This window comes from Leptinotarsa decemlineata, unplaced genomic scaffold (assembly GCF_025532065.1).
Source record: "Leptinotarsa decemlineata unplaced genomic scaffold, Ldec_3_MD MMD2_P_RNA_scaffold_5, whole genome shotgun sequence".
NCBI lineage: Eukaryota > Metazoa > Arthropoda > Insecta > Coleoptera > Chrysomelidae > Leptinotarsa > Leptinotarsa decemlineata.
In genome coordinates this window covers 12,968,585-12,981,939 of record NW_027412532.1, presented here as the reverse complement: position 1 = coordinate 12,981,939, position 13,355 = coordinate 12,968,585, and the positions used below count along the sequence as shown (strand labels likewise).

Below are 13,355 nucleotides of genomic sequence, written 5' to 3'. Positions count from 1 at the left end.
GATGTTATGTTGATGAGACCAATTATGCTATGCTATTCCCAATTTGCTGCTTTCTCCTTGCTGGTGTGTTTCTCTTTTGCTCGGCAATGCGGACTTTCAATGGCCTCTTAGTTTCACCGATATATGATTTGCCGCACTCATAGGGTATCTGGTAAATGAAATTTTAGAATTGCAGTTTGCGTTTAGTGGCCTGGTTTTTGTAAGGGTGCTGCGGATGATGTTTCCGGATCTAAAGCAGGTTCTGATGTTATACTTGCACTTGATTCATCTTATCCTTTCCGAAACTGCTCTAACGTATAGCTTTGGACTGAGTCATGGCCGGTGGGAGAAATCGAATCTGCGTAAAGTTTGGGTCGGTGTATGACAAAGAAAGTATTAGGAAAAAAGAAATAGAAATTTGAATGTTAACTGCTCCAAAAATATAACAGACAGATAACAGATTTCTACACATCTTGAGGGAGGGGCTTCTTCCGGCCATGACTCAGCCCGGCAGCTGTAGGTAAGTACAAGCACTGGTTGTGGCGGCTTCTCTTCTTTGTGAGGTTCTTGCTGTCTGCTGTCAAAATCCGTTCCACCATCACTTTGGGGTAACCACTCCGTTTTTCATAATGCCTAGTTCCATCTCGAGACCTTCCTTCGTATTACAGAGACCGAAAGCAAGTTCAACCAGAAGAGTCTTGATTATTCCTCTTCTGGTAGATTGATGGTGTTAGGGTTCGTGATTCAGATACTGTCCCGTGTGAGTGGGTTTATGGTATACAGATGTTTCCCACTTAGTGTTGATCCTCTTCACCAATACGTTTAAGAATGGCAATTCGTTGTGGATTTCTTTCTCCATTGTAAAGGTGATGGAAGGTTTTCGCTGTTGATGTGCTTCAGAAAGGTATCTAGTTTTGTATTCCCATGGTTTCATACTATGAAGGTGTCGTCAACGTATCTCAACCAGACCCAGGGCTTCTCGTGGGTTTATTCAATTTCAAACCACCCCATATATATGTTGGCTAAAACTGGTGATAGTGGCGATCCCATTTCCATATGTTGCCCTCTTCTTTTATAACATTTTCAATACAATATTCGAAATCATCATTTTTAACGACTTTTCAATGTTTATTTTGTCATCTTTTATTTTGAATATAGTGTTTTTTCTTGCGAAGAAACCCTTCATTGGAGCCTAAACGAGTTCAATGTTATTAGGTTGAGATTAATGAGGCGGCAGACGCAGAATAATAATATTTCGTTTCTGTGCCATATTAGCTACTACATATTCCGTGAAACAAACTTTCTTTGAACATACGATAAACAATTTTTTTTTGTTCAACGATACTTTCATCAATTGGAATGTTTTTTGTTAAAACCACTCAAAGATATCCGATGCTTTCAATGAATTACTTTGTATTCTTTCAACTTTTCTGGAAGGTTAACTTGTATCTATTATCCATAACAATCACAAAGTTAGCTGAAATGAGGTCTACAATTGTTTTGACTCAAACATCCGTAAACCTCTCTCAACACTTTCAATGTGGGGAGTCGCTTTCATTCTCCAGAAGGTGACTGTGAGAACTTTCTCGCAGTAAACGCATGTATCACTGATGATATCTGCCACAGTAGCAGACGAAAAGTTTGATACTTTATGTTTCATTGGACCACGGACCATAGCTCTGATTTTGTATTCTTCAATCGTGAATCCGCCGATAAAGCCTATGTTCTCATATTGAACTTGTAACGTTTTTGTCTTGCCACATCTTTTCAATGGTTATATCTTTCTTTAAGAATAGAAACAATAAGACATTTTTTGCTCAGTGTTAACGTTATTCTTAATGTTGTTCTCATATTATATACTTGTAATGCACTGTTTGGAACCTTTGCTGTAGTAATGAATATTACTGGAGTTTTATCCCAACACCAAACAGTTATTTCCAATACCTCGATACGTGTTTCAATCACCAAGTGATTTTTTCAACAAATTTTGGAAAAGTAGTTTCTCTAGAGTGATACCAATTGAACCGATTCCTATACTTATAAATGCGTTCATAAAATATAGTTATCTTTTCATCACTGTTTCCCCATGCCTTTAAATTTCCAGTGCATGAATTTATATTTAGTATCAGCATTGCACCCGTGTTGCGCTGTGGCGGATTAATAGTATTAGTATATCTGAAGATATGTTTTTATTGTTTTGGCAATATACCAACGAACCAACTTGCCACACTGTCTTTTCGTTGTTATTTTATATGGATGTTTGAAATTCGGTACTTCGATTCGATGTTATGAATGTACAATTTAGCAAGAATCAAACCAAATATGACACTTCCGGTTTTACCGGAAGCGCATCCAATTTTTATATTTCAAATGGAAAGTATATATTTTTTCAAATTACGATTCGGTTTGGAATTACCTTTCCAATGATATGTCACAATCATACTTCCAATTCACAATCTGCCGATGTAATTGAGATTTCATAAAAAAATACTTTTTGTGTTCCCCTCGCAACGGAACATTTTCATGAAAGTATGTTATAAAAGATTGAACAATATCGTGTAAGTAACAATAATTCATGGCCAAACCTTTTACACAGTAAGTTTCATGCAGACTAACAATTTTAGTTTTTCTCCATTTTTCAACATCAATACACTCATTTCTGTCAAATGCTAACTTTTATGTTGGTTAGAAACTCTAACATAAAAAAACCTCCATATTTTTGTTTCCTATTTATTTTTTATGAAGATAATTGTACATTCATAACATCAAATCGAAGTATCGAATTTGAAAAATCCATATAAAAATACGGGGGAGTAAATTGGTTCAGAGTCATCCGTTATATAGAAATATCTTTTGGTGTTTCTCAAAACATTTATGTTAAATCATATAAGAAGGGTATTATACCAAAATATAGTTTTCAGTTCCAAAGTGAATTTAATTGTGGTTTCTTGTTTTGATATGATCCAAACATGACTATAGACAATCTCTCCCATAACTCTATGTAACGAAAATAAAATCAAAAAGTATTCTTTTTTTGTGAATTTTTGCAAATGAATTCCGAAAATATTCCACACTTATCATTGCCTCATGTTATTGAATCCTAGATCAATATCACCTATTATGGAAAACAACAAATTTTTGACGTCCATTCCGATTATGGAGAATTTGCGAATTTGCCAAATGATTTCATCAGAAAATGTAATAATAGGTTTCATAACCTACCTATAAAATCAAAATTCATGAGTACCTAAAATCTTTCAGCAGCTTTGAATACATACACGATAGAATGTATTATCCTTTAAAAGAATTCTCAAGTTTTTCAAGTAACACCTTGAAGGATGAGGCTGACAAACCTAAGACGGACTTTTTTGATACCACTCATTCTTCTCTGACCAAGTAGAAAACACAGAATTTTAGAGTATTTTTTGAATGCCACAACGAGAGTAATAGTACACTTGCCAAATCGTAAATCATTTGGGACTTTGGGAAAATTGTAAGTGGAAATAGTTTGTTCAATTGAGAAAGATTTTCAGTTCAAAATTAATTTGGAGAAAGAAAGTGAAACACATGTCTCCTATAAATCATAATTTATAATGTTTAAAACTTAACACATTTATGAACGTCGTGTTATTTTTCTTGAAAAATAAAGAAAAATATTTTTTTGTGGAACTAAAATATGTTTTATTTTTTCAGTTAGAATTTCGTAAGACCAGAAGCTGTTGTTGGTACTTTGTTATGGACGCTGGTCTCAAGAAAAGCAGAAAACCCAACCCTCGTGAAAATGCATTTCCCCTGTCGGCTGCAACATTTTGGTAAATATTGTACTACATAAGGCTAAATGGCGAAGTTATATTTTCAGAACCACTATTATTCATGAAAATTGCTAGATATGAATGCTTGTTATTGATTGATTCGAAGACGGTTTATCAAACATACTGTTTATGAGAACATTAGAAGTTTCAGGTGGCAATTACGTACTTTTATGGGCGAGTTTGATAAAAAACGCTTCTCATAGCTTTGGCACAACGTACAAGGAGAATATTTTATTTCCACGCACAGCAAATGCGTGAATGAAATTTATTTTGATTGTTATTTCCTAAGTTACAATGTACGGTAGAAACGATGATTGAAATCATAATCTAAATAATATAAATGCTATCCTAAAGGTCATTGTCATCTGATTTCTAACCACTAAATCACAATATATTCATCCGAATGAACCGTCATTCTGGTAAGGTGTGTCATTAAATTAATTCTCATTACTAATCATTATTGTGTTCTTAATAGTATGTTATTGAAACTTATTCTCAACTTGTTAATCAGTGGTGTTAATGTAAAAAAGCAAACAAAGGACTATTCGAAATGGGAACTTTGTCGCTGTTCAAAGACCTTTTTTCACTACTAGTTAACTACAAATCAGCTGTTTCGGGGAAAACTCAAAGTAATGTTTTTTCACGATTTTGGTAGAATGTGAAGGGTTGATTAAATGCCATTTCACTTCCATTTCTAAATTTTATCCATTACTAAAACTATTTTTCATGTTTATTTATGATGTTCAAATATTATATTTCATAAAGAATGACGTTTTTGTTTGTTTTATATTGCCATCTATAATTGATTGACAATAATACACTGCAGAAATTGTTTCATTGAAAAAATAACAAATTTGATGAAAACAAAACAATCAATATGTTGAATAACAGATATGTAAACTTGCCTAGTGGATTTTTTCTCTGATGATTACCTTATCTTTTGGGTAAGAAAGTTTGTGGCCTTCTACTTCTCCATCTTCATACAAAAAATATGGAAATCTTCCAAAAAAGGAAGCAATCAATTCAAAAAATTAACTCTGTAGAAATCCTGTGAATGATATCTGATTTGATTACATTACGAATGTTTGGAATACAAACGAAATAGAGAAAAATCGTTTTCGTATAAATCAGCGTTCATATGAAAGTATTCGTTTCGAAAGTATTTTTGTTTCGTGTAACGTGTAAGTGAATGTTTATATGAAAATAGCTGTTTCGAGAGGCCCTTTTCTTCCAGTTTGTGACTGGGAGAAGAAAATATTGAGAGCAGATAGTTGTTGGTTCACAGATGGATCAAAATCACCTTCCGGTTCTGGTGAAGGTGTTTTCATTCGCAACCCAGGACAGAGATATCAACCTGCCTAGGAACCTATGCGACTGTATTTCAAGCGGAAATTTACGCTATTGAATAGTGTGTGGAGAGATTAGATGAATCCAACCTCATACACAAGTCAATAACAGTATTCTCGGACCGTCAAGCGGCGTTGGAAGCTCTTGACTCCTACCGAGCAACGTCTAAATTGGTGAACGACTTTCCTCGAAAGGAAGACTTAACATATTGTCTCTGATCTGGATTCCCGGTCATACTGGCTTGGAAGGCAATGAGGCTGCTGACTCCCCTACAGAGAAGGGTGCTGCAAACAGCTTCATTGGACCAGAACCTCTCATTGGCAGCGCTTTAGCCTTTGCCAAACAAACATTGAACGCCTGGATGGCAAGAAGATTTCTGGATTTTCGGCAGAATCTTTCAGAAGTGGCTCACTCCAAGGCGTTTATTCACCCTTCGAAGCTTGATACCAAACAGTTTTTGGACTACGGTAGGGATGAACTACGATGTCTAACAGGTCACTGTCATTTGAATCATCATATGCAGAGACTCGGACTGTCGGAAGACAGTGTGTGTCGCCTCTGTTTGGAAAATGATGAAACAGCAGAGCACATACTTTGTGTTTGTCCCGCTGGGGACCGAATAAGGTTTTTAGAGTTCGGCAGAGCCGAACTCTTAACATCTGGCCTGAAAGACCACTCACCATACAAACGAATCGGCTTCGTTAAGAAGCTGGGTTTACTTGGTCGAGTGTGAATAGGTTTGAGCCACAATAAACTCTTGCGGGTTGCGGTGATGGGTCGAATAGACTCACTCACTTTGGACCCAACCTAACCATACCTACGTCTTTGTATGATTTACACATCTTTGTATAGAGTAATTTCTTTTGAAATTGCTTGCTTCCTTCCTTTCTTTGGAAGATTCCCATATTTCTTGTATCAATATGGAAAAATAGAAGGCCAAAAACTTTCTTTCCCAAATATTTATCTCTTCTAAAAATATACCCTTTCAATTCCTTATCTGCATCAAGAACCTAGTTGTAGTATGTTGTGTACCTAACCTAATGGACTTTTTCATTCCAATTATCCATATTTTGGCAAATTCGTAGGTACCTAGTTGTATTACTCACCTCATATCATCTTAGAAGGCGCCTAAAAATCTTTTGTCATGTTGTTTTCTCTGTGTCGTTGAGCGACACTAGATTTCTGTGGTCTACGTGAAACGATCTCCCTGAAACGAGTTATTATAGTTCGCTTATACTTTTTATGTAATTATGTTTTTTATGACTATTAAAAAAACATCAATTATGTGACCATTTCTTGATCAGTAATTAACCAGCCACAAATTATATTGATTCAACCGTAGCAGTGAAAATAAAAACTCTGAGTGAGAAAAAACAAGCTTTATACTCCTGAAGATGCCAACCATTACTGTGGCCGAAACGATCAGACTCTTACCCGAAATGAACCATCCTGAGAAACAACAGATCGGTATGCTGGATCCTAAATGCTGAAAGCAACAATGCATAAACAAAATCATGATTTCACGAAAATTCTGAAAAGTGTTTTTTGAACTGATGTTTTTTTATTTTTTCATGGCTCAACCTCCTCAGAAGTAGTGAAGTAACGTTTACTTCGCCGTAATGCAGAATTACGTTATGTTATGTATACGTGTCCTCAGTCATTTTTAAGGTATAAAGTTCTTATAGGCATGGGTCCGCAAGGCCTTCATTTTTGATATAGATGTTATTGAAAATTTATTTTTATTTTGGGTTTTCATGAATGAAAAAAAAAGTCGATATTTGGAACTTAGTTGTAGGGGGCGCCAGCTACAGGTCTTAGTCTCTTTTGAGGAGTGCAAAATGTATCACATTTGCTAGAAGCAAAAAAGATTCTTTTATTACTTTTACGTAAAATAGATATGCTTGTCAAAAGTAGCTACAAGCAGCCATTTTCAAGATATTTTAATTTAAATTCGTCGGTGCATCCAATCGCAGCCTCATGGATTCGCGAACTCTTTGAAAATGAAACTAGGCTAGTGGGCTAGTGAGTTTATTCCAATGTTTGTTTTTGTGCTTTCATGTAAAAAAATAATATCTTCACGCATAGTTAGATAGTTTTATTTGTTGTTAGTGTGATTATTTGTATTTAAATAGTAAACTTCACCAATGCACCAATGCTGACATACAGTTAGCGGAATTGCTAACTGAAATGCAGAGGCCTGTCTTTCACCAGACATACATATCACCTGATGTTAGGGGTTTTCCCAATGTATTAATGTTGATCTTTTTATTATTTTTTTGATAAATTTGACTTATATGTATTAGTTATGGAAAATAAAAACCTATGTTATTATTATATGAGGCTAGATGTTTGTATCAGGAGCGTTATTCGAACCGCACAACTCCTACTTCAAACACTTTTTCAAGAATTCACACTGGGTTTCGGATGCACATCGGACGGTAAGAACCCCAGCAACCGAGAAAGCAGTTCTTAATCTGGTATAACACCCGGAAACAAGCCCCAGAAAAGTAGCACTGACTTAAACATTTCTCATGTTCCGGTGTGGAAAATTTTAATTGATAATTTGTTATATCTCTACCATATTCAAAGAGTTCAGGCACTCCTCCCTCGTGACTTTCCGTTTTGTATCAACTTCTGTCGTTGGTTTCTCCAATTGTTTATTTGAAAAGCAAATCCTTTTTACCGACGTAGCAAATTTCTCACGCAACGCTATACGCAATTTTCACAACAATCAATTGTGATCAAAGGAAAACCCCCATGCGATACAGGAATCACATTTCCAAGATCAGTTCTCTCTCATTGTGTGGGCAGGAATCCTTGGAAGATTATTTTATAGACCCATTCTTTATTCCGGGAAAATTAAACGAAGAAAGATATTGTCCTTGTCTTGAAGAAGATTTCTCTATTTTACTGAAAGATGTGGTGGCTTAGACTACGAAATGAAATTTGGTTTATGCATGACGGTGCTGTAATTTAAATCAAATCTCGAAAATGGCTGCTTGTTGTTGTGACTCCCCAAAAAAGACCAAGACATGTAGGTGGCGCCCCCTACAATAAATTGCTAAACTGAAACTAAATTTGAATTTCTCATATCAAAAAGTCTCCGAATACCAATTTTTATCCAAATATCGAAATTATTTTGGAATTTATTCACGAAATACCAAAATAAAAATTCATTTTCAACGCCATGTATCTCGAAAATGAAAGCCTTGCGGATCCATGCTTGTATGAACTTTTTACCATATAAATAACTGCATACTCATAATTTTGAAAAAGTTGACTCGGAGACTAAAATATTTTTGTGAATCACGTTTTATTCCCTTTGATGATAAGATGTGTCCTGAATATTACATTCGCCGAACAGTGAACGGAAATTTCAAAGAAATATTGACTGAGGTTTTTATTAAGTCAGCGCAGCTGACTCTACAGTTACATCTGTGACGTAATTAGTCCATGGCGTGCCACTAAATATTTTCAAGGTGCAATTTTAATCTTTTATTTTGTATGTTCTCACAAATGTAGGTGTATGAATAATTTGACAATTGTTTGTATCGTTTTTTATGAGATTCCGGTAAGAGTTCCTTACGAGACCATGATCGAAAGAAGATCAAATCATCACATTAGACATAATAGAGGATGATGAGTCAAAAAGATTGTCCTGGAGATGCCGAAAGGTTAAATTCTTTTTCAAAATTTTGGATAAAAATTAATGAAAATTGCTAGAAAAGCATTAGGAACATAGCCTAAACTAACTTAACCTAACCTAACCTAATCTAACCTAACAAAACCGAACCTAACCTGACCTAACCTAGGCGGGTTGGCTGTCCTTGTTCATCTTTCACTGTCTTTTTTTGGCGAGTGCATTGGCTTGGGATGTGGAGGTTGAGCAAACCGGCCATCGAATGTCTGCTTCCACGTAGTCCCGCTGTGGTTCCACTTGTCCCACTTGTGGTTCTGTTATTCCCTAACTGAATGGCATCTCAACGATGGCTTAATCCTAAGGTGTTTGTACTCGTTCCGAGAAGTTGAATGACACTGAGCCTATTAGCTGTCTCTACGGAACCTTCGAGATACCGGGTGCCCTCTCGTCGTAGCATCGCCTTGTCACGGTAATGCGTGGTTGTGCCGTGATTGACTTTCTTTTTCTAGCTACTTGTGGGACTTTTATGGACAGTGTAAACTTAAAAATTATTTCCGACGCTGAGTCTACAGAGGAGATGGATGTCGAGCTTATGACCCCAACTGACCTCCATGTAAATTTAGATCAGGAGCGAGAGCTTCTCAACTCTCCAACTCCTAATCCAATAACTGAACCTAAAAAAAAGGTTTGATAGTGCAGCCAGGACACGACTGAGTCGTCTTCTCAAGAGCGGGGTACCTTATGAAACCGCCTTGCACCTTGATCCATTCTGGATCATTATCACTTTCAGAGGATGACATCGTAATAATTAAAGCAATTGATGTTCACAATCACTTCTTTCACGAAGAATAACAATAAATAAGAGGAAACGGAAATTAAATTAGCGCATGCGCACCTTTGAGTTTCGCACCATGTGACATGTATCACATGACAATAGAGGGCGCCACAAGTCACAATGCGTTCCATCTAAATATTTGATGTGCGCCGTATTCATATGAGCCAATTGCCCGTAACATGTTCAGTCCGTTGCCATATTCGGTACGCTTCCCGAAAGTATTTTGAGTTTACCAGGTACGAAATAACGCCGCAAATAAACGCAATACATACATACTCGTCTGTATCGCGTAACGAGTTCATAGTTGTGTTACGGGTCATTTCTTACAAATGAATACGCGCCTTCTAGCTTTCAGTCGAATTTCCATCACAAGCGTGCATAAATAGAAAAACATTTCCTTCAGTACCTCTTAGGTCCTGCAAACATAGTAATACATGCTTTTGATAACTCATAAATATAGCTTTCAATCGATTTGAATTGAGATAATATAAACCATCAATTCGGGTCAAATAAACTGATAGAGGACGTAAATAACAAGATGGAGTGAGATTCATAGGCCTGAAATGAATTTAATACAGTTGTCTTTGATGGGGCGTATATCAAATGGAAAATGAAAGCAACAGAGAGTTGAATGATAATAATAATAAACGTCTTTATTGACAACGAATTTCACATGTTGAATTAAATACCTCATAATTAGTCTTCTTAAGTTGTGAAAAAGGCGAAGTTGTCATTGAACATGGCTTTCAGAATGCGTTGCAAATGTGTACTTTCAACCCACACTGTTATAGAATATTCAAGAAATGGATAAGTAGTTCCATAGACAATTTTTAGAGCATCTATGTTCAAATTTCTTTTCAAAACTCTGATTATAGAATATTCAAGAAATGGATAAGTAGTTCCATAGACAATTTTTAGAGCATCTATGTTCAAATGTCTTTCCAAAACTCTGATTGCACAGAATTTACTTGCGAACTTTTTGCTCAGATGTTCTATATGTAGGTCTTACTTCAATATGTCTTCAATGTGTATGCCTAGCAGTTTTGTATTCCACGAAAAATAAAATTTTTCTATACATTGTTTAATATTTGCTTGAAATTCTGTATTGGCGTTAATTGCTTTGAATATCATGAAGGTAATTTTAGTGGCATTAAGAAATAGCTCGTCAAAATTGGACTTGAATCGTCAGCATAACTCACAACAGATATGCTCGTTTCTATAAATGTTTCTGATGAGTCTGATGAGCGTAACCTTAATGAATATGTAAATACTACGCCCAACGATTTTATTATTTTTTCATCTGATCAATACTGTAGATTGCTGTGGAGAGTGGTGTGATGACTGCTACCTAGGACCTTCCAAATTATTTTTCAGTACAATATCTACGTCATTATTATCTTTTTTTCCAATACAACCGTTTTACATTTTTTTTCCTTTGGGAGCTGTCTGACTTGTCCATTTAGTCCAAGTCTCCAGAAAAAAGCCTTTTGGGCTTATTGCGTTTATTCTCCCATCTTCTCATGGCACCCATTCCATCAGTCTCATTCCCTGTACTAGTTTGTACAGGTTCCGTGTTGAATGTTCGTCATTTTCTTTTGGACGTAATTTTGTACGTTCATATATTGCCTGCCTCCTGTGATTCAGTGCCTCACATTCGCATAAAATATGTAGAGCTGTTTCTATCCCTTCGTTGAATAATCTGCAGCTGAGGTCTACGTTGAACAATCCATTTTATTCAGATGTCCTCTAAGCGGACAATGACCGGTTAGTAACCCTGTAATTATTCTGAGCCGATCCCTACTATATTGAAGTAGTTCTTCGGTTCTTTTCTCGGACGGTTCGCTAATGAAGGTTCTACTGTGTTTATTGCCAGGTACACTCTGTGTGCTTCTTATTGGTCCATATCCTAATCTGGTTTCGTACCAATGATTTTGGTACCCCCAGAGCTGGTCCAGGACCTATATATGAAGTTAATGATCCGTGTCTAGCGCATTCATCAGCTTTATCATTACCTGTGAATTCCTGAATGCCCTGGCACCCAGTAGAAAGTTAATTTGTTCTTGTTTGCAACTTCATTCAGTTTTTCATGGCATTCTAAGACCAGTTTTGATGTCACCTTCGGGTTTTTCAGCGCCCCTAGTGCGCTCTTGCTGTCTGTTAAAATATTGATCCGCTCATTTCTTTGAGGTCTCAATTCAATAAGCCTTGCACACTGCAAGATAGCATACACTGCCGCCTGAAAGGCGGATGTGTTTAGTCCTAGCGGATAACTGTAGTTTAAATTTCTATCCGCTCGGTATATTCCAGCTCCCGTGCCATGTTTGGTCTTCGACTCATCTGTATACCAGGTGTTTTTCCAAACGTGTTTCCAGGATGACTAATGGTCTTCCACTCTTCACGGCTTATGATTTTGGCCGTGAAGTTTGTGTTAAAGGTGTACTTTGATGTCATGTGGTCCGTGCACATATTCAATATGTGCTCCTCTACATGTTCCGAAATTTCTGTTCGATCCGATTTTTTGTAGTTCGGTGAGTTTTCCAGTCTGAATTGTGTAAAGGAGGTGTATTCAGGGAGTGTCTCCAATGCAGCTGTTGGGGTAGTTCTCATTGCTCCCGTCATTCCCAAACATGCAAGTCTTTGCACCTTGCCTAGTTTGTTGATGGCGGTCGCCTGCTTCATCTTTGGCCACCAGACCAGAGATGCGTATGTTATCATGGGTTTAACCACAATCGTGTATAGCCAATATACATGTCTGGTTTTAGCCCCCATATTTGCGTCTGGCGAGCATCAGTACTACCTCCGCTTTCTTTTTTATCCTGTCCAAGTGTTGGTTCCAGGTCAGTTTGGAATCTAGAATTACTTCCAGATATTAAACCTCTCCCGACACTTGTATTTCTTCACCTCGAAGTTTTAGAGGTCCGAGAGCCTCCGTTTTAGTCCTCTTGGTGAATGCTACTATGGTCGATTTGGATGGGCTTATGTTAAGCCCTTCTTCTTCGGTCCATCTTATTATAATATTCAGGGCCTGCTGCATGAATCCTTTCGCTACATTATTGTATTTACCCTGAACTAAGATGACTAAGTCGTCTGCATAGCCCAGTGCTTTATACCCATTGTGGCCCAGAAGACTTAATAGCTGGTCCATTACAAGGTTCCATAACAGAGGGGATAAACCCCCCCCTGGGGACAGCCCCTTGCTACCCGTGCCACGACTGTTTCCCCCATAATGGTTATTTACACCAATCTTCCCCTAAGCATGCAGTATATCCACCTACAACTTGTCTTGTCGATCCCTCTTCTCCTCGACGCCTGGATGATTGATTCTAACGACGTATTGTCAAATGCGCCCTCAATGTCCAAGAAAGCAGCTAAAAGTCCTTCCTTGTTTTTGTTATCCTTTTTCTGTTGTCCAGAATGAAGGTGGCCCTGATCAGTCTCCAAATTTTTGGTATCTGTTCCAGTGCTAAACTTTCCCTGAGAATTACACACAATTTTTTGAAAAGAACTTCCAGTCCCTTTTGAAGCATTACTGGGTATATGCCATCAGGTCCCAGCGACTTATAGGGTTGAAATGAGTTTACAGCCCATTTAATTTTCTCTAGATCTATCACCTTCTCTGTCATTTGCCAATCCTCCCTGGATGCCCTTTTGGAGGTCTCCAGTTCTGAATTCGCTCAGGACTCCGGTGTTAGATTTGTAATTTCTGACCCGGGAAAGTGTACCCGGAGAAGCTCTCTAATAG

General features: G+C 37.1%; 1 protein-coding gene across 5 annotated transcripts in view; it reads left to right on the top strand.

The window, feature by feature from the left end:
• Positions 1-13,355, top strand: part of LOC111502146 (probable multidrug resistance-associated protein lethal(2)03659) — an 82,810-nt gene that overhangs the window by 18,310 nt on the left and 51,145 nt on the right. For all 5 annotated transcript variants that reach the window (XM_074169577.1, XM_074169571.1, XM_074169575.1 and 2 more), the window contains exon 2: positions 3,673-3,791. In XM_074169577.1, the coding sequence (XP_074025678.1) occupies positions 3,715-3,791 (77 nt within the window). In that variant the 5' untranslated portion in view covers positions 3,673-3,714. The remainder of the gene's footprint in view (positions 1-3,672; positions 3,792-13,355) is intronic.